Source organism: Labeo rohita, chromosome 4, assembly GCF_022985175.1.
Source record: "Labeo rohita strain BAU-BD-2019 chromosome 4, IGBB_LRoh.1.0, whole genome shotgun sequence".
Taxonomy (NCBI): Eukaryota; Metazoa; Chordata; class Actinopteri; order Cypriniformes; family Cyprinidae; genus Labeo; species Labeo rohita.
This window is the reverse complement of record NC_066872.1, coordinates 23,911,046-23,932,837: the sequence shown is the minus strand read 5'-3', so window position 1 is coordinate 23,932,837 and position 21,792 is coordinate 23,911,046. Positions and strand designations below refer to the sequence as shown.

The following is a 21,792-nucleotide window of genomic DNA, read 5'->3' as shown; positions in this document are numbered from 1 at the left end:
ACAAAACAAACAAAACTCCTATTGTGAGTAAATATGTGAACTATTTCCTTTACCTTAAGTCTTTCCGTTGTACTTGCACCTCGTCTTAACTGTAAAAAGTGAATAAAAACATACTCTAAAACTATTTTTGCAACATAGGGACATCATGAAATAATCAATGAAAATATATAAATGAAAATAGTTAATTGACACTTTTGAGTTTTCTGTATTTTCTTTTTGGATCTTCTTGTGTAATTCTTATCTGGGACTTACCCACAATTATAGCGACCCCGTGTGGGGAATTTAAGGATTAAATGAGGATTGAGGATTGAAAAAGGATTGTTTAGATGAGAGATGCTGAATCATCATTTGTTGTGTGTTAAAACAAATATTTGCTATAATTTAAGATCCCAAAGAGGAAATCTAAATAATTAAATAAAGTAAATAGAAACCAACCACAGAGACTGCAGGCACACGTTCTGATTTGGAACAACATTCTAATCCAAAAATTTAATTTTGACCACATCCCTACACCTAAACCTAACCTTACCCATGAGTAATCCCTAAAATCAGAGGAAATGATAGATGAATGACACTGATGTTCAAGCACCAAACACTGATTGTAAGCCTAAACTTCACAAAAACTATGAACTGTTTTTTTCAAATCTCAGTGGTTAATCACAGTGTTGTTCCCGGGTCAACAAAATGTTGATGCAGGAACATGTCGTACTTGGTAAAATCAGGTTCTGCGCAGGCACACACTGTGGAAAATTTTAGATAAAGGTGGTAAACTGGCTTTTTTTCCCCCTTGAAATTCAATCTTTTAATTAAGAGGTGAAATATGAAGCAGGTCTTGAACTGTGGGAATGCTTGAATTATTTAAAATTAAATCTTTCTCACTTGCCTGACATTTGGAAACTCCATAATCATACATCATTCCTTCACAACGTGATTTTGGAAGGTGAATGTTATTAGAAGGGAGCAACACTTTAAAAGTCTACTACTAAAGCATTTGGTAATGGAGATTAAGTTACAAAATCAAATGCTCATAGAAAACAAGTTTTGGCCAATAAAAATGCAATAACGTGATGTCTCCCGGTTTGCACAATATTTTTAACAGTATTTGAGAACATGCCTTAAAATGAAATATGGGCCACACTAATAAAACATAAGCAGAATAAATCTGCATAAAAATACTTTTACAATTTTTATTTAGAATTTTAAGCTAATTTAGCTACATGTTAATGCAAACCCAAACAATATGTAACAAGAAGCCTTACCAAACTACATATTTTGATTAGAGTATAATTAATACACACCAAAACCAACCTACCAATTCTATAAATTCAATATTTGATGAACCTCAAAGGATTCATGAAGACTCGCAGGTTAAATTTGTTTTACATAAATATTTAGGTTTTAAGATGGTGTTGTAGATACAGCAATGTACAAAATATAAGTATGCTACTACTACTTTCTGAAAGTACACTTTAATGCTGTTCTGTTTCCACAGGAGCCATTAGTAAGTATCTTTAGTCCAAACAAACATCAGTCCTCCTACACTGATGGTACATACTTTTGGTGGTTGACCAAGAAAAAGCAGGACAGGCCATAGACAAATTAAACAAAAGTTTATTACTTCAGCCCAGGTGGTTAAAATGGCCAAACAGCACCAACAACCACTAGTAGCCTCTACGAAATCAAAAACAGAAGTACATAATTAAATAATACTTTACCAAGTAAACCCCTAACAATAATAATAAAACAAAATGTACACATTATAAAAACTAACATAATACATAATAAAAAAAAACAGTTTTAACAAATAAACAAACTGAATGAAACAGAGTACAAGATCCCTCTGGACTGTACCATGTTGATAACGAGGATACAGTCCAGTTTACAACAAAATATCACTGGAAAGGAAAAATTGTTTGATCACCAATCTTGATATTTTTTGAAGGGATATTCTACAGTGAAAAGAAGAGAGAGGAAAAAATACAAATTTAGTATTTTGTTTAGGAAATTAGGAATTGGGAAAACAAAGGAGCAGTATGTAGTAGTTGAAATATAGAACCTAGATAAAAAGAAATTAAATATATTTTTATTATAATTTGTGCTGCCAATAAACGGAAGAAGTTGTCCAGTTTCCTCTGGCACAGCACAAATTTGGGAACTGAAGTGCCACCTCTCCCTTTGTGTGCTGACATAGGGAATGTGGCTGTTTGCTCCATAGGCAGCAGAATCTAGGACTCAAACTTAAAACCCAATGCTTACAGTTACTGACCTTAAAAGTGCACTTAAAAATATCCAACAGTGTCTTACTCATGGTGAAGGTAGTCACATATTGTAGGATTGCAGGGAGGTGGAATCGAAGGTGGTGGGACACATGGAACACTGGTGAGCACAGATTTGCAGTAGGGTTTTAGAGGGTCTTATACAACCCAGTCATATGCAGTCACAGCAGTTATCATCTTCGACTACACCGTTTCTTCATTTGCAAGACTGCCCACCAGGTAAAATGGAACAAGAGTATCTAAGGTTATCACATGTACCATGAACAATACGGACTCTAATGTGTCAATTACTTCCCATTAAAAGTTAAATGACTTAAATGTCATGTAACTGTCCTTGGGTGTTGTTTTGGAAGTGCTCCATCACCAGGTTGATTAACAGATCATTGAAAGATGTAAGAGAATCAAATGAACAGTTTGATGTAGATTTAGACCTGGCTACCACTGCTTTCAAATTTGAAGTCAATTTCAAATGTATGAAAAATAGAACACAAACAGCATCTAATCAATGAACAGATTTCACAGACAAAACATTTACATTTCACATAGATGTGGTAGTTACATTTTCAAAACACATTTTGGTACAGTACACACATTTGACTTTGGAAGCGTAACTTCAGATAGTGGTCTCCTGGTCTGGATTTTCATCACATTTTATGATAGCTGAAGTTCTATTCCTATTGGCAGTAGAAACACCATTGCCGTCCTGTTCTGGTTCTTTTAATTGGGCCTTCAGCGCTTGCTTCTTTTCACGATGAGACAGTCTATTGTACAGGACTCCACACAGCACAAAGGATGCAGCATACAGACCATAAATAAGCCCCAAGAAACAATTTCTGCAGGGCAAAAAAAAGAGACAATATATAAACTTCAAATTTTATGACTGCAAATTGTAAAGGTGGTGCTAATGTAAACACAAGCTCAGTATGAGTACAAAAGCAGAATTATTGTTTTTTAAAAGGGTTTTAAAAGGTATAAGCTGCACTACAGTGCTTAAACGGGAGACTCTCAAATTATTATGAGGATTGTTCTTCTCATTCACTAACAAAAGAGTTTTTTAAATTGATTTCTAGGACACTTTTTAACTTTATGAAGGGCAATATTTTCCTAACCTTACTAAATGCATGTGTCATCATTTACGTAAAATGTTTACATTTTATCAATACATTAAGTTAGATTAAATAGACTCTGTATAGTTGTTACCATTCAGATGAAATCATATCAACAAACTCCATCTTTCCACTGCAGAGGAAACACTGAAGCTGCGTCGGAAGTACCATTTAGATGTATTTACTCGGACTGTTTAATGAAGATAAGCGGTTCCATAAATGCATTTACACAATAAAAATTGTAAATGCATAAATAAGATTAATGTTTTACTTTTTTAACAAATAAATCATAAATGTTGGAAAAAATGAAATACTTTTAAATACGAAACCAAACCACCAGTAGGTGGCGGCAAGTCACTGTCTTAATGAGTGAGTCACTGATTCAACCAATTCGTTCAAATGGCTAATTCATTTAGTTAAATAAAGCAAGTGACTGTCTTTATGAATGGCCCACTGAATCACTGACTCACCCGATTCGTTCAAAAATGCTGAATCATTCAGTAATGAAACACCGCTGTGTGTTACTTGGAGATGCGTGACTCTTCTGCTGTGGCTTTTGTTAGCAAAAACAGTCAATAACGTGTCCAAAATGTAAGTCACTTAATATTAACTACTCGTTTATTGAACTACTGCTGTATAAAATCAATGTCACATTTTCAATCGTGCAGGTGCTTAGTCGTGTGATGTTGCATACATATGTAACCTACAATATTTATCTTTTTTTCCCCTACCACAGTATGTTTGTTCATGTTTATTTCTATGCGTGTGTTGTTGTGCCTTTTAGTTTTAATTTTTCCGCGAGTCAGATAGGCTGCACGAGCCTTGATACTGTCTGTTATCAGTCACCGTTTAAACTGAAAGTAATAAAATCAGAAACATTCTTACCCAAGTTTTGGTGCTGCCCTAGTTATTGTTTGTTATTGATGTTTTAATCAGGTTACTTGTCCGGTCGGGCAAGTAAAATTCTCTTTCACGTGCACCTTCACAAAATTCACTTGTCCCGGAAAAGTGGACATGTGGACAAGTGGACAAGTGTCAATGTTGAACCCTGATTCAACTTTGGTGTTTTGTACCTTAAAAAGTTGTGACCATATGGTAAAATACATATTATTGAGAATAAACTTCAGATAACCTTTGCCAGCACCAATAAATAAGATGAATCCATGCACTAATTGTACTGTAATTGCTTACTAGCTGCAAAAATTAAACATTTTTGTTTGTTTATTTATTATTTTTTAATATGGTAAATTTCTGAAAGTGCCCATGTAAGTTTACTAACCTGAAGGCAATGGAATCATAGATACGACATGCTCCTCTCCCTCCACACTGTTTTGTGCCCCATTTCAGACAAGTCCTGTCAATCAAGGCTCCAAAATAAATTGTAGGGGGAATGACACCTAAAAAAGTTCCTCAAATAAACTTTTTTTTCTTCTGTTGTTTTAGAATCTTGGGTTGAAAAGAAAAACCTCTTACCCAAAGTCCGCAAAAGCAAAGTATGCATACCAATAGCCAAAGACTTTATTTCTGGATTTACAGATCTAAGAAAAGAACAGTTGAGGACATTAATTCATTTTTTAAATTGTTTTTTTCTTTTTTTTTAAATCTGTTTCTCATTCAGAAGTTTCCTAAACAAATAATTCTAAAACAACAGTAATACAGGATGAAAAAAATACTGTCAAATACTGTATTACATAGTTTTTCTCAAAGACAATCAAATATTTCAAAGGTGCACTGTTGGGAATAGTCATTACCTGAGCATAATGATGTAACCTGGTGTAGCTCCACAAGCTGAGAAAAATGAAACAGCGACTGTAACCACCATGTAGAACTTAAACATGTAGTCACAATCACTCTTACGAGGGCATTGGCCCAGCACTGCTGACATATTTGCATGTAGGAGAAGTGACTCTCCAATGCAGGTGCAGTTGTGGAATACCTTTGAAAAGAGTCAGATTATGTCAACTACAAGCCATAAAGAAATTATGTTTTTTTGTTTTTGTTTTTTTTTTTTTGAGGAAAATATTTCAGCATTTTTCTCCATATAATGGACTGATATGGTGCCCAGATTTTGAACTGCAGCTTCAAACGTTCCCAAATGCAGTTGTAAATGATCCCAGCCGAGAAAGAAGGGTCTTTCGACATACCCTAACTGTCTTGAGTCAGAATAAACAGAGTTCAGGGAGAGTAAGGCAAGCAATTGAGATTAAAAAGTATTTAAATGTTATTTATTAATGATAGTAATAATTTGTTTAGCTAGAGAAGACCCTTCTTCCTCAGCTGAGATCATTTAAACTGCATTTTGGAAGTTCAAAATCGGGGCACCATATCAGTCCATTATATGGAGAAAAATGCTGAAATGTTTTCCTCAAAAAACTTTTACGACTTAAGAAAGAAAGACATGAACATCTTGGATGATAAGGGGATGAGTACATTGTATGTGAATCTTTGTCTTGGAAGTGGACTTCTCCTTTAAAAACACAAAAATTGTTAGGACATTTAAAAGATTATGTCACTTCCGGCACGACTCGTCGCCGCCGGTGCGTCACTACCGGTGCGACCACAGTATAAAAGGACGCCGGTAGAACAGGACGGTCTCTTCTTCGTCTTCACTGACCTTTTGTCTGTAACCAAAAGCTCGAATTGAGTGCATGTTTGCTCATGTTCATGTTTTCTCAAATGTTTTAAGTACGGCTCGCGTGTGACGATGCGTGGTAAGGAGCAAGCGCTCTTTGCTTGTCTCTTGCGAGAGACAAGCACACTCTGATACCCGCACCTTTCATACGGTCCTTAAATGGTGAGGATTAAGCGAATATCGGCTCTCGAGGGAGTTGAATGAGATCATTGCATTTATTGCTTGTTGCGAGAGGCAGACACGCTCTCATACCCGCTTACACAGGGCTCGCGGGCTGTGTGTGCGGTAGCCAGCTGCACCTTCAGTTCTCGAGGGAGTTGAATGCGATCATCACATTCAGTGCTTATTTCTTGCGATGGAATGGCGTGCTCTCGTAGCCGCTTACACAAAGCTCGCGGGCTGTGTGTGTGTGGTCGGGAGCAGCGCGTCCAGCTCGCGAGGGAACTGGATGTGCTCATCACGATGCATTCGCAAAGGAGGGAGGTGAGTCTTCTCTATACCCGAATTTGCATGAGTGTGTTCGCCTCTCGGGCATTAACAACGCATTTGCGGCGGCGGCTCCGTTCCGCCTGATTCCCGGGGGAATCTGGCACGTGGGCGGATTGTGTTCAGCTCCCGAGGGGGTTGAACATATGCTGCACGTTGCGATTGTGGTGTTAATTTTCTGCCATACTCGGGGGTATGGACAGAAAATAAAGAGGATAGTATAGCCATCTGAGGATGGTTATAGTTTTGCATTAATTATGTGGTTAAGTGCAGCTATCTGAGGCTAGCTGTGTGCTAACCTGTCCCTCCCTGGAAAGTTTAGCAATGTGCTCGCTGGGGCTGTGCGAATGGTCGGATGTGATTGCTGGTTCCATGGTTGGTCATGGGTCTCCGTCACCTGCTGTCGGGTGGGGCTGCATGTGTTGCATGGTGCCGTGCTTCGCTGGTAGGCTGCGCAATGTTGCGTGGCTTGTCGGTGGCCTGTGGCCCTGTGTGGTGGGTGCTGTGGTATGCACCGGAGTTCTGCGTCCATTCTAAAATCCTTTATGGTAAGGGATTCACACGCTATTGCCCGTACCCTTTCTTGAGATGGTTAAAACCCCGGCCACCTTGTGTCCCTCTCCAGAGCATCTGCCAGGCTAAAGGAACGGTATTACGCACTCTAGTTCCAGCGTGCTCTTTATTCACACTCAACCGAGTTGAGCAGGGAGTTACCACTTGCGTTCTGTAATACGGCTCCTGAGGGAACCTTGCAGAGCTGCGGTAGCTCCTGGGTGACATGCCAACCTAGGTAATCCTAGGCACTTGGCCATATCCCCTTAAAGGAATACCTCGGTTTCCAAGCTTGAGGCTCTACCCCGGGTCCAGTGCTCTGACCCTTGCAGGTAAGTTGGGGTATGCAGCCCAGGCTCTGGCCAGAGGGGATATGTCACTGACAGCCGTCACTACATCTCAGGGGCAACTCCCTTAAAGCTTAGGGAGTTGGTACTTAGTGCTACATGGCAGCGTGGGTATAACCGTTCCCCATAGCGACCCCTAGAGGACGCAGTTCGAGTTCCTCGAAAGGAACGTCTCAGGCTACGTATGTAACCCTGGTTCCCTGAGAAGGGAACGAGACACTGCGTCCTCTAGTCTCTTCGCCATGCTTCGGATGTGAGCTTCAGACGAAGAAGCGACCGTCCTGTTCTACTGGTGTCCTTTTATACTGTGTTCGCAAAGTGACGTCATAGGCTGTCGCCGGCCAACTTTGTTGATATTTTTGTATGTAGGCTTCAGACACAGGTCACGGAGATGGCGTTCCCCATAGCGACCCCTAGAGGACGCAGTGTCTCATTCCCTTCTCAGGGAACCAGGGTTACATACTTAACCTGAGATGTTATACATGGATGTTGTATACTATCAAAACAATGACAGCAGTATAGAAACATAGAGGTCTGTTGGTAAAACAGATTGAGCAACAGGCATGTGGATGTCTGAAAAAGTGGAAATTGCTTACCATCTCCTTGCCAACCCCAGTGGAGGTTTGGCAGCCAGCAAGGCAGGGTGAGGCATAGGTTAAGTCATTGCTGGCACATATGGGATCCCAGTGCTTAAGAGAGCAGGAGCAACCCACGTTACATTGAGAAATTAGTGTATTCTGCTCGTAGGACACATCTGGAGCCCTGTTGGAAATACACTGAATAATTAAACCACTTAAAATTCTGTTTATTTACAGTAAATAGAGTTAAAAACGACCCAGATAAAAAAAAAAAAAAAACCTGCACTTCAATAATGTACTTAAAGTGCTCTATTTCCATGCACTAAATTTGTACTTAACATACTAAAAACTATTCTTTAGAACTTCTTACGATAAACTTAAGTTTATCTAAGTGTTCTCAACTGTGTTATTTTAGGACACCATGAATTTGAACTAAAATGTGTTTTTAACATACCGTCTCTGTATTTAAAAAATGTATTTAGTTACCACTTGTACACTGTAAAAACTTTATACCAATTTCAATTTAAAAACATAGGTTTAGCAAATGGCTTAAAATTTTAAGTTAAATCAACTTAAAAGTACAAGTCATTTTAACTGATAAGTTAAATCATCTTAAAAGTACAAGTCATTTAAACATATTTTATTATAGTGAGTTGAAATGACTTGTACTTTTAAGTTGATTTAACTTAAAATATTAAGGCAGCTGCTGAACTTACATTTTTAAGTAGAAACTGGAAAAAAAAATTACAGTGTTGAACCCATCTTTCTTACACTAGTACACTCAAGTGGTAATTAAATACATTTTTTAAAATACAATGAGTGCAGGTTACGACAACAATGGAGGAGCCCCTGGGCAGCAGGCATGGCTGAGGGCTGGGTAACTGACTGAAGAGGGATGGAAAAACTATGGAGACACAAATTCACGGGAGATCATAGACGAGGCAGTGGGAGAGGGAGGTTGGGCAATCAGCAAGCCCAAAACAAAATCAGGAATGGTAGGGGTTAAATGAAAATTGAGCAGCATTTCACAGGACACCAGCACCCACTCCACCAAAATGTCAAGGCTCCCTTGTGGACCCTCCCTGGACAACTGTGCCTTTGTAGCAGTTTTCAGATTGGCATACAGGAACAAATATAAACAGTTGTCTAGGAAGGTAGATTGATATGCAAGGCCAAGAAATGCCTCCCGGTGTTCCTCAATGAAACAGTTTCCCTGCTCATGGCACAAAAGATGCGGAGATGTCCATGATGACGGGAAAATGGCACACCAAAATGTGAACTCACTAACCAAAATACATTTCAAATAATACACTGGTCCTGCCTTCTGTCAAGGTTTGTAGGCAGGACAGTCCAAGTAGTGTGTGAGTGTGACAAATAACTTTTAACTGGTAGTGTATAAATGCTTGAAGGCAAAAGCAGTTACTATCAAAATTGCTATTGTTACTGTATTTTTACACATTAAGAATTGAGTCTCTGGGACCAAACAGAACATGAAGGTTAAAAGATGCAATTCCATTATTCCATTGACTGCTCAAAGCTGCCAGACAGAATGATGGTAACAAACAATGAATTGTAGTAATATTTATGAAGTGTTTACCCTTGGTATGACACTGTAAGTCCAGCCACATGTAAGTTGTCACACTGCAGGAAATACTGAACAAGCATTGAAGAGAAAGACAGAACAGATGCTGCAATGCAGAACTTGGCTGCTCCAAGAATATTCAGTTTGAACTTCTTCATTACAACCCCCCCAGTGATGATTCCCAAAGTCATAGCTGGTAAATTTAAAATGCCTGGAAACACAAAATTGTAATGAATTCATGATGGTTAATTTATTTAATTATATGGATATAATAATGATAAAAAGGTTGGGGGCACATAACCTCAATTTTTTTTTTCATAACACATTATGCCAGTAAAAATGGATATTTAGAAATTTAAGGCTGGGTTTTTTGTTGTCAAGGCTTTGATTTTTGTGAAAATTAGTGTTTAGGTTTGTTTGTTTGTTTGTTTGTTTTACATGTATGAAAAAGAGGAACACTAATTGGCACTCATTTTGTATAAAGGCTTCACTATGTGTCCTTAGACAAACTGGAAATTAATATTAAACAGATAAATATAAACTCACCTATCAAAAATATGGCTCTTGATGCTGACTGGCCGTAAATTTGTTCCATGTACTTTGGCTGAAATGTGATCATTCCCATGAAACCATTGATTTGTGTGATAGCGGTGGTAATGAAGATCATGTAAACTGAGTTGGTAAAGAGTTTTTTCAGTGATGGTAGAAAATCTAGAAGAAGAAGAAAAATAAGTTGAAGGGTCATGTATGCTCAATATCTCAAACAAACCTTATGAATAAACATATTTAAAATTAAACATTTAATGAAATGCACACCTTTAGCCAGAGCTGCCATGGAAACCAGGGCTGGTTTGTTGGAAGCAGTACTGTGTTTGTTGTTTTCAGGAATGAAACTGTCCTGCTCACCCTCTAGAACATTCGATTTTTTCTCAGTTTCAGTCTCACCCTCCTTAGGAAGAGATTTGGGAAGGAACCAAAAGGGAATTCCAGCCAGTAACATCACTCCACCAGTTAACAAAAAGCCCAGCCACCAGGCACCAACCCAACGTGAGTCTTTGTGGTTGATGGTTATGGTATCTTCAGAAAAATAGACATGGACATTTACTCATATCAGTCAAAAGTGTTTATAATTTGAAATCCTAACAAACAGTACTACCGAAGTCAGTCAGTCAGTAATTATATAAAAGACCAGTTATCATAAAGCCATGTCATTGATTAAAATGATAATCTACTTTTAAACTTGTAAAAGTAACCTGGTCAATCGATTAGACTAAAAGTCAAACACCTACTTTTAACATAAATCACATACAACAAGCAGCTATGACATACTGTAATAACAGACAAAGAGCCATTAACAGTAAAAAATAGGTTTGCATTCCTCACTGGGTAAACAGGTGAATACCTAAGTCCACTGCTCCTATGTCCACATAGAGCTTGGCACAGAAGGATCCTAACATGAATCCAAATATGGGCCCTATCATTGTCACAGTCTGTGTGAGAGCTGAAAAAAAAAACAATATAAAAACACTGATTCACAGTCACCACCAAGAACCATGAAAGTTACAAATTAAAGTTTTTGATCATGTTGTTTCAATATTTCAACTATAATTATTTAATTATGTTTGACTTTAAGGGTGTTATACTTGTCACAAGAACAGACAGAGCACAACAAGCATGTAATGGTCTTAGTGCAGGGTTTAATAAAGTGCAGAGCAGAGGTACAATGATATAAACAGGTAAGTGACAAATGGCAGAAAGGTTATCAAACCTAACTTGACAATAAATAGTTCTTTATCTTGCATGTTGGGAATAGCTCAACAGAATCAACTGTGTTTTGTGCTGGCTTATTTGGAGGAACTGACGAGGCTGGTGACAGGTGTGGTGATTGTGGAGTGTGCACAGGTGGATTGCAGAGAGGATTATGGGAGGTGAAGTGTGCTAAGGTGACAGGCATAGTGAATGCAGTTAGTGATCATGACAGTATTCCCCCCTTCCAGAAGGCGCAACCTCATGCAAAACAGAATCCAGGAGGAAGGGGAAGGGGGAGAGGAAGGGGAAGGGGAGGGGAAGGGGGAGGGGAAGGGGGAGGGGAAGGGGGAGGGGGAGGGAGGGGGAGGGGGAGGGGGAGGGGGAGGGGGAGGGGGTGTCCTGGAGCTGTGACAAGTAATAGGCAGGAGGAAGGGTGTCCTGGAGCTGTGACAAATGATAGGCAGATGAACAGGGAGAGCAGGAAGCCACGGCAGAGTTGGCAGAGCCGGCAGAGTAGGAGGCCTGAGCAGGGCTGATGGGACAGAAGACCTCCACGCCACAGCAGATGACCACCACTGCAAATTTATCAAGATAGATTTCCACAGTGGATTTGAAGACCTCCACATCAAAGAAGATGAGATTGAAGACCTCTTCAGCTGAGCAGACAGAGCTGAAAACCACCACGGTGGATTATGTGAATCTGGAAACCAACACAGTTTAGATGAGAAAGGGGATTCCCACAGTGGGTCAGGCAGAGCAGGAAGCCACCAAGGTAGAGCACCAGACCACCACAGCAAACCTGGAGAACACCACTGAGGCATAGGTCAAGCTGGCAGAGCAGGAGAATCCCCATAGTGGAGCTGAAGGCCATCATATCCAAGCAGACAAATTTAACCCCAGGCAGATTGGTTGGTTAGAGACCATCAGGAGGATTAGCTTGCTTGATATGGGTGACAGGCTTGAGAATATCTGGAGTGGCTTCTCTGAATTGGCTTCTCTGCATCTGGAAAACTGATTTCAGTGGACCAAATGAGACAAAAAGATAAGCAGAGAGTGCTGGTTCCATCCATGGCCAAGACAAGGGAACATTGATCGGCCTTCGTGGCCATATTGAGGAGGCTTTGATCGGCCTTTATGGCCATGATGAGGGCCACATAGATTGGTCTCTGTAACCATGCTTGAATAGGCATGTACTACATGGCTATGTCAGAGCAAACATGTAACTCAGGGCTGACTTTCTGGTCCCTTCAGACAGACAGGAAACTCTGGAATGATCTCCATGGCTGCATCAGAACAGACAGAAAATTCAAGAACAACCTTAATGGTCATATCAGAATACAACTCTGGGACGAGAGTGGGCAGTGTGATGAGGTCTGGTATGAAAGTGGGCACTGGGCTGAGCTCAGGGTCTAGTGTAAGCTCCTGACTGAGTTCAGGAAATTGAATGGGCTCTTTGTAGAGTTCAGGGAGTTGTGCAGACTCCTGATGGAGTTTGGGGCAATGAGCAAACTCTGGAGCGAGAGTGAGCTTCTGAGCTGACTCATGGGTTAGAGCAGGGATAGGCAATGTTGGTCCTGAAGTGCCGACATCCTGCAGAGTTTAGTACCAACCCTGAAAAAACTCATCTGCCTGTAGCCCTAGTAATCCTGAAGACCTTGATTAGCTTGTTCAGGTGTGTTTGATTAGAGTTGGAACTAAACTCTGCAAGTCATCAGCACTCTAGGACCGACCAAATGGGTAACTCAGGGCTGACCTTCATAGTTGCATCCAAACAGACAGGAAACTCAGGAACAGTGTTCATGGCCGCATCCCCTGGTGAAAAAAACAGCATATACTAGTAGCTATGTTTTAATGCTGGGGGTTAGGTATGTTTTGGTGCTGATTTAAGCTGGTCCTTTGCTGGTCTATGCTGGTCCTTGACCAGCAACATGACCAGCATAAACCAGCAAAGGACCAGCTTAAACCAGCAAAGGACCAGCTTAAACCAGCACCAAAACATACCTAACCAGCATCCCAGCATCAAAACATAGCTACCAGCATATGCTGTTTTTTTCACCAGGGTCAGAACAGACAGGAACTTTGAGAACAAACTCAATGGTCATAGCGGAATACCACTCAGCGATGAAAGCGGGCACTGGGCTGAGCTTGGTGGCTAGTGTAGGCTCCTGACTGATTGCAGAGAATTGAATGGGCTCTTTGTAGAGTTCAGGGAGCCAAGTGGGCTCCTGACTGAGTTCAGGGGAATGACCAAATCCCAGACTAAACTCTGGAGCGGACTCTTGGTTTAACTTTGGAGCATGAGTAAGCTTTTGAGCTAAATCATGGGTTGGAACATACTCTGGAGCAGACTCTTGGTCTGGGGACAATTCTCATATGAACTCTCAAACTGGAGAGGAATCTGGGGTAAACCTACTGGTGGGTAAGGACTCTGGGCAAACTCTGATCCAGTTTTGGGGGGTAGAGCAGGCTCTGATGCAGATTCAGGAACTGGGACATGCTCAATACTGAACTCTGGAGCTGGAATCATCACTGTACTGTGCTCAGGGGCTGCAGCTAACACTAGACTGTGGTCATAGGCTGGAGCCATCACTGCACAATGTGCTCAGGGGCTGGAATGGGCTAAGGAGTTTATGTATTAGTGTAAACTCTGGAACTAGCTCTTAGGTCACAATGGATTTGAGCTAGAATGGAATCAGGGATGGACTCTTAGGCTGGAGTAAACTTGTAGACTGTAGCAGGCTTGTGGCCTGGAGCAGTGAAAAGACATGGAATAGGTAAGGGTATTCATATTAGAAGCGAACAGACCTAAAACTGCTAAACTGGGTTTCGTGGATCTTTGAAGAGACATGATAGGAAAATACCCCAATTTAGAAATCAGACTCACAGGAGCTGCTCACTTGGAAAGATCCTGCTCCACCTCACCTACGATAAATGAAGCCACATGATGTCTAGAGACAGTTCAAGAGTGATGCCCAAACCTTTGCTGGTGAAAAGAGAATCTTGTCTAGCCCAGTCCAAAACAGAGTCTTTAAGCTGTAATAGACAACCTATAGATGTACTGCAGATGAGCAAACACTCATAAGTGCAAAAATATAAGCCTTCCAGATGTAAATGCAGACATCAAATAGAAGTCTCCGTGATGTATGTGTACTATCAGGGCTGTAAGTATTTGTATTAATAATCAATAAGTAACAACAATTAAGATAAAAATTGGTAAGGTGAAATTGGTATGTTTTGACATCTAATGGGGTTGCAAAGTAACTAGAAGGATGTTAATATATGCTTGAATGTATGCCATAGTTGGTAATATAATAACTGAAATGGGTAATCAATCATACCTATGTAAAAAGCAGTGTTTCCCTCCCTCGAAAAATCATCCAGATAAGATAACCCAAGAGGCATGACGGGTGTCTCTCCTACCCCTCGAAGCATGTTCCCAAGAAAGACATAGAGCCACAAGGAGGAACTGGCTGCTTTCTCACATTCTTTAAAAACAAAAACACCACAAATGAACAACTACACACACAACTCCAATATCTGCAAGTCTACTTTTGTAGATTTCAAGTGATTTCAGTTACATAAAAAAACAGTGAAGCCCAATATATTCAGCTTTCCAAAATTCGAAGGTTAGAAAAGAGAAGCTAGATTGCTTTGCCAGATCTGTGTGCAGGGGATTGTGGGTAGTACAATCATATTACAAGCCAAACATGCCAAATGATTCCACAAGTCAGCTTTCTTATCATATGTTTTCTGAGAATTAAGTTATTCCTGGGTTATTTCTTATGAATGTGGATGGCAGCATTAGGGTGGATCTTACAAAAATTGTATATATGTCTGGGTCATATATCAGCCAAAAATGAGAAGAGTAAATGAGATTATTATTATAAATAATGAAAAAGAATATTTGATTGTGAACCCAGTGTGACCCAATATGACCCAAACATTTCAACATTCACCAATGTCCCATAATTCTGTAAATTAGTATAATTTAATTAAATATAAAAGATTTATATAGGATTTTTTTATTTTATTTTATTTATATTTTTTGGAAGAAGAAATTTCTCTAGAATACCGTTAAGTTTATTATTGTGAAAAATTAGTTGCAGTATCCTAATATATGGTTTAATTATCTTATCTGTCTCAGGGTCAGGGTTGAACAACTTACCTGCTTGAGTTTCCACTGTGGGAATTTCATCATCTTGTGCAAGTCTCCCATTAGTTAAGCATGGTAGAAAACTCTCTGTACCATTAGAGTCAGAGAAATGTGAAATTGTTGTCTCATATTTGTACCTGTGGAAAGCAAACACTCATTTGACACATATTATTTATCTTTTATCCTTGTAGACACAAACACGGTAACTAGCGGGAGTTAAAGAGTAGTTGACCAACTTACGGTCCTTGGAAGAAACGTGGTGCCGCAGTTATGAAGGAACCTATGGCCATGATTAAACACCCAGCTGCTATGAGTCGTGGTCTATGAAGCTTAGCGCCAAAGTAACTCACAAAAGCTATTACAAGCAGATTGCCTGAAATTAACAAAAAAAAGATAACCTGTTAACATCACCACTCATTTTAACCATAAGGAGAGAGATAAATTGTACTTGTACTGTAACTTACTGCAATACAGAGTATACTTAAAAGACATTTTGAATACATTGGTACTAAAAAGTATTTGAATACTTAAGCCACACTGACAAATTTATGAATGTCACTATTAGATAGCATAACAGTTACAGGTCATCTGTATTTTGATTTTACTTTTTACTTTAGTCTATTTCCTTTGTCTGTATTATTTTGCCCATACAGGACCTTTGCTATTTCGTCTCTTATGATGACGACTGCCTGTGTCTGCTTTTTCGGAGAAGCCTCAACATAAAAACAAGACTGCACTTGCCTAGAAATGAGTTTCTAGGGACTTTCATGGCGTACATGGAGTAGGTTCCCCTCAAAAATGGTCCCCCTTTTACCATTAGTGAGAGTGAGGAGGAAACCAGCATGTCAGCCACAGCCACCAGCCCAGCGACAACGAAAACAGAGCCCACCACAGATGCAGAGCCAGAGTGATCAAAGTAGCAACAATGAGGATTGAGATCTGCCTGTACTGTCTCCTTTTAGTCATTCCGCTCCTCCCGTGCTGGATTGACCTTTAACTGGGCTTTGTGTCCCCAAGCTCAGCCAAGTGGCGTCAACACCCGAGCTCCACCTCGAACTTCCAGGCCTGTAACTCCACCTTTGCCTGTCAAGCAAATTCTCTCCCTTGACTCCACCTGGGACCATTGTCCCTACAACTCGACCAGGCTTCCTTATCCTTCCAGCTCTGCCTTTGTCACTCTGCTGGCTCCACGGATTTCCAGTCCACCGCTTGCACCTCATCCCTTCACTCCTTCAGCTCCATCAGGCTCCTCCTTTCCCCCAGCTCAAACTTGGTCCTTGATCGCTCCGATTCTGCCTTAATCCAGCCCCTGCATCTCTGCCCTCCAGCAACTTCTGTCTCACCCGGTCTTTTCAGTTCTTCATTTCCACCTGGGTCTCCGCTGCCAGCATCTCTATCTCTGTCAGTTGTTTGCCTGGTTCCAGCTGCCAAGCTTCCACCATGGCTTCTCGCACCTTTGACTCCACCGTGGACTTACGTCCTGGGGTTCCAGCTGGGCTCCTCCCTTCCTCCCTGGCTCCTCCTACCACTAATTCCTCCCTGGCTTCTGCTGTTCTTAGCAACTCCCTTGCTCTTCCTGGTGGCTGCTCTGCCCTTGCTCCTGTGGTCATCCCTTTTGCCTGCCCTGCCCACCTCTTGCGCACACCTTACTCATTGATACTTACTCATTACTCACTAATCAGTGTTTGATTGGTTTGTTTCAGTCTATTTAAGCTTTGCTGCTTTCTGTTCATTGTCAGATCTTATTAGCATGATCCTTCACCCCTAAACCTAATCGTCAGTGGGGCATAAGAAGATTGTACGAAAACGTATAAATGAGATCATATGAATTAGCTGACAATTCAACAAGTGTATACAATCACAAATTGCCATTAGAGTGTGTGGGTTTTGAGGGTTTTGTATAAAACCCATACACTCTAATGGCATTCTGTTACATTTAGACCCAAAATATGTCATTTTTATTCTTACCCATTTCAAAACTTCCATCAATGAATCCAATCAGCGAGCTGGGAATGTCAAAACGCCTCTCAATCTGTGTGACAGAGCTCTTCATGTAGCTGCCCTGAAATGCTTTGGCAAAGCAAACAAAACACATGGCAGCCAAAAACATCTGAAGGAGAGAGAGAGAGAGAGTTAACATTTGGTTAACATGTAACTAAAAAAGTGAGTGAGTTTATAAAGTGTTGTGGTCCTTAGCATTGTTGCTAAGTTGTTGTTAGGCTTTCAGAGTGGTTGCAAGGTGGTTAATAGGTGTTAACGACAAAAATATATTCTGGTCCTTCAATATGTGTGGGACTCCTTTAAATGTTCATATATTTTGGAGTGAAAAAAATCCAAAAACTGTAATTCCAAAAGTAGTACTGCAGTAGTGCACAATTTAAAAAGCTTCACAATGTAAAATTTAAAAGGTTTGAATAGTGAATATTAATATTTATGCTTGAATTATTTATCACATTCCCAATAGTTTAAGATGGTTTTTGCTATTGTAGGTTGTTCTTTCCAGGCTGACCAAGGTAATCTAACTAACCAGCTGAATCTAACTAACTAGGTAAACTAACCAGCTGAAAAGTGCCCACCTAAAACAAGCCAACAAACCAGTATTACTATTAGCTAAGACCATGCGAGTTTTAGCTATTTACTGTAACTGAAGTACTTTTTGCATAGTTCTGTTGAACCAATGACAATCACTCACAGGTTGCCCACTGAAAATTATGAATTACTTTGATAATGACCAACAAAAATTTGTATGACTAATATGTTCTTTCTGTTTTGTATATTGTGGCATATATTTGCATTCCATCATTAAACTCAGTGATGTCAGGCCAAACCTGTATGACTATTCTATTCTATTCTATTCTATTCTATTCTATTCTATTCTATTAATTTATTTGTTTGGAATTACATGAAGACAGGTAAACAATGGAAGAATTTAAAGAGGTGTGCAGAATAAGAACGGGTAGTTAATTGCTTTAAATATGTCCAACTAATGTTTGACAAACAAAAATTGTACAAATGTGTTTTGTCAATATATATTCAATGTACAGTCAATTCAAAAAATTTTCAGACACCAGATATAATTTTTTTTATATTTTTTAACTAGTGGGTGCAAGACACTATAGTTGATTTATGTAAGTGATGATAGCAAAATAAAGTAAAGTGTGACATATTATACCCAAAGATTCTTCATACAGTGGCCTAATAAAACTGCTAAAAATTTGGGACCAAAAATTATTCAGACACTTTGACCTTTTTTTTTTTTTTTTTTTTTTTTTTTTTTTTTTCTTTAATTGCTAAGGTGACCTTTTTACACCACAGGCTGAACAAAATTAAGCATTGCTTGGCAAATGGTTAATAAAGTATTGATAGTTGTGTAAATATTGTCATACTAACAGTTTAACAGTTTTTGAATTTTTGGTTCTGTGAATGAAGTTATCTGAAGTTATCTTCAATTTGATGAATTTGTTCTGGCACAGTTCTTTTTATATTTTATTACCATTTTCTAAATGAATAAACTGTGATAATGTAAGAAATGTTGTAATAAGGTGTCTTAATATATTTAGTTTTGACTGTATATTTATAGTTTACTGGTATGTGTGTGTGTGTGTGTGTGTGTGTGTGTGTGTGTTGTTTTCAATATTTTTCTTGAAATCTGTTTTTTTAATATAAATGCCAATTGATTTAATGCATTTAACATGCAATGAAATGTACACATCTGTTTGTGATTTAAATTTCCAAATTATTTTTGAGGCCACTATACAAACTAAATCTCAGAAGATAAGCTGAAAGTATGCAGAGAAAGTTATAAGAGAGCAACTGCATAGTTTTGTGTATTTCATCAAAATGAGCCAACGTAGAGATAAGTCAAAATTACCTTTAATTTGGAGCAGCATGGCTCTCGTGCCGTCTTCTTTTCCACACTCATGATGCCCTGGAAGCAAACAATACAAATGACAGATGACAGAACAGTGTAGAGAGTGTTAACACCAAGATCATTATGAACATCACATTATTGCCGTGCAAATAGCATATTTTCCAGAGTCTATTGTTTACAGGAGTAAGAAAACATCTTCTGAGGGGAAAGACCCCTGAGGGTAGAGCTGAGAGTGGATTCAGAAATTGCACCACATTTCCTGCAAAAGGAAGGGTGTTTGAAAAAATCAAAGTTTTTAAGAAGCATTGACAGCATAACAAGGACTTTGTTGATGTTGGTTGAATGAAACGTGAAACAATGAAAAGTGAACATTCCTGCTTTTGGCAAAAAGTGTTTATTTAGGCTAAAAGAGACCACTTGCAGAGGGGCCAGTTGCATAAAAGGTTTAGACCAGTCTTAAAAGTTAGCCATCAAATTTTTTTTTGTCTTTAAGAATTGTCAAAAAGTTTTACAATTTGGTTACATAAAAACTTAGATTAGTCTAAGTTGAATTCAAAATATAAGACTGATTACCCCTTAGTTAACTACTAGTTGGTCAAACTAGTTCTTAAGACACTGTCTTAACATAGAGGCTAAGTTTATGCAATTGGCCCCAGGACTCTAACCATATTATGAAGATATTAACTGAAAGGTGTAACAGGGATCAAGAATCTTAATATTAACAAGAATAGTTTGCTTCTTCTTTTTTTTATTATTTTTTTTTTTCACTTTTTTTTTATGAAAATCCCAAACGTTGTTTAATGGCAGACTGGCCATTGTAACCCTTTATAGTGTAGCAAGCTTACATACATTTATTCAAAGATATATTGAGATGTGACAAATAGCTCTAGTCATATGGTAGCCTGACAGAATACAATGCGTATCACTAAAGATATATCTTCTCTGCAACATGTGAAAACAGGATATTTTTAGAAACATGAGACCGGTCAGACAGTAAGAGATACAGAGATCATACCTTTGATGTTGTCTGTGTCCCTCAGAATGGATGGAGGACTCTGGCACTTGTACACATGTAAGGCCTTATCATTTAATGTTATTACATCACCTTTAATCAGTAACCAAACAGTTCAGTCATGTCCATCTGCTGATCATGAGAACAGATCACTTCCCTACAGCAAGGGGGCTTGCTGACCAAAGGACAAAGCAGACCAATGTTGTCTCATGTTTTTTTTTGTTTTTGTTTTTTTTGACAAACAGAGACGGGATGCTGCAGTGAAAGGTGAGTGCTGTCACTGAAAACAGTGTGTGTGGTTAATTGAACAGTGAAGACTTTTATTTTAGTTCTGTCAGGACCGCTATCGTCAAAATGATAGACACTTAGCATACAGTTTGTTTTGGCGATATGATTCTGTTCTGAGCAAAAACTCCCTGCCCATCCACACTGAAAAAAAGTAATTTGTTAAGTTTACTTAATTAAATTGTGCAAACTTGTTGCCTTAATTCAATTAAGTAATCTTTACTTAACTGTATTAAGTGTAATTTAAGTCTTATCTACGAATACATTAAAAGTAAAATACTTATTTTGAGTTCAGTTTACTTAAGCCATTTAAGTTTTGTTAACTTAATTGAATCTGTGATCTGAGGAACATTGAGAGTAACTCAGAATCACTGATTCCCAGAATGCATTGGGGCATGAATAAATTATGCAATTACATTGTTTTACTGTTGTTGTTGTTTTTTTTTTTTTTTTTTTTTTTTTTTTTTGCTGTTTAATGTCAGTAGTAGCACAACAAAAAGAGCAAAAATGGTTAATGTTAAATAAATAAATTACTGAATTGTTACCATTGTTGCGGTTAGTGCACTGAATGTTGAAATCTGTGTGTGACTGAAGTGTGGTTGATTTATTAAATGTTACAGAATTATATCAGCCCAATTAAAAGTTTCACAAGGTATTTATAAAAAACAATAAAATCATAAAAGGTCTTTAATCAACATGAAAAGTGCACTAGCTAGCTATTTAACTAAAAGTTAGATCACCTTTTTTAAAGCAGTCTATTTACTATTTCTTTTTATTTGAAATCAAACAACTGCGATTTCATGATGCATTAATGCATTGATAGAAAAACAATTATGAACATTTTAATGAAGTTCCAAGTGCATAACCAAAGGGATCACTAACCACTATAATGGTGAGATCAAACAAAAAAATATTTTAGGAAAATGAACATCAATTTACAAAGTCAGCTTATGTGATGTTCTCTCAAATTTTTCAGTTGTTTTGACAATTTAACATTCAAGATGACTTTGGGAAATGACTGAATGCAACTAGAAAAAGATTACTTTCAAAGTGGAGGAAATGAGTAAAAAGCCTAAGGCTAAAAATGGCCCCACCTCAAGAACATTTTTTATTTTCTTCTTCTATTGTTATGTTGCACATCAGCAACATTTTAGTGCACCGCT

General features: G+C 38.7%; 1 protein-coding gene across 3 annotated transcripts; it reads right to left on the bottom strand.

The window, feature by feature from the left end:
* Nucleotides 1-1,593: 1,593 nt before the first annotated feature.
* Nucleotides 1,594-20,402, bottom strand: LOC127163806 (solute carrier organic anion transporter family member 1C1-like). 3 transcript variants are annotated; one of them, XR_007827545.1, is made up of 16 exons: nt 20,348-20,402; nt 19,333-19,389; nt 17,430-17,571; nt 15,702-15,834; nt 15,474-15,598; nt 14,647-14,793; nt 10,962-11,060; nt 10,376-10,636; nt 10,106-10,270; nt 9,575-9,770; nt 7,996-8,161; nt 5,134-5,318; nt 4,856-4,920; nt 4,662-4,779; nt 4,268-4,455; nt 2,975-3,109 (listed from the first exon to the last, which is right to left on the bottom strand). XR_007827545.1 is itself a non-coding variant. In XM_051107252.1 (15 exons), the coding sequence occupies exons 2-15, from the start codon at nt 19,381-19,383 to the stop codon at nt 2,890-2,892; spliced, it is 2,073 nt and encodes a 690-aa protein (XP_050963209.1). In that variant the 5' UTR covers nt 19,384-19,389; nt 20,348-20,402; the 3' UTR covers nt 1,594-2,889. The 3 variants fall into 3 exon arrangements, 2 of the variants coding, with proteins under 2 accessions (XP_050963209.1, XP_050963211.1); XM_051107252.1 differs by lacking the exon at nt 4,268-4,455 and having other exon boundaries at nt 1,594-3,109; XM_051107254.1 differs by lacking the exons at nt 2,975-3,109; nt 4,268-4,455; nt 4,856-4,920 and having other exon boundaries at nt 4,660-4,828.
* Between the last annotated feature and the right edge of the window lie 1,390 nt (nt 20,403-21,792).

What these genes read in the sequence shown, in the direction of transcription:
- LOC127163806 (XM_051107252.1), bottom strand. Translation starts at nt 19,383, where the DNA reads ATGAGTGTGGAAAAGAAGACGGCACGAGAGCCATGCTGCTCCAAATTA. An exon ending in TGATGGAAGTTTTGAAATGG is followed by an intron (nt 15,835 to 17,429) that starts GTAAGAATAAAA and finishes TGTTAATTTCAG; the next exon opens with GCAATCTGCTTGTAATAGCT. An exon ending in CACAGTGGAAACTCAAGCAG is followed by an intron (nt 14,794 to 15,473) that starts GTAAGTTGTTCA and finishes TTGTTTTTAAAG; the next exon opens with AATGTGAGAAAGCAGCCAGT.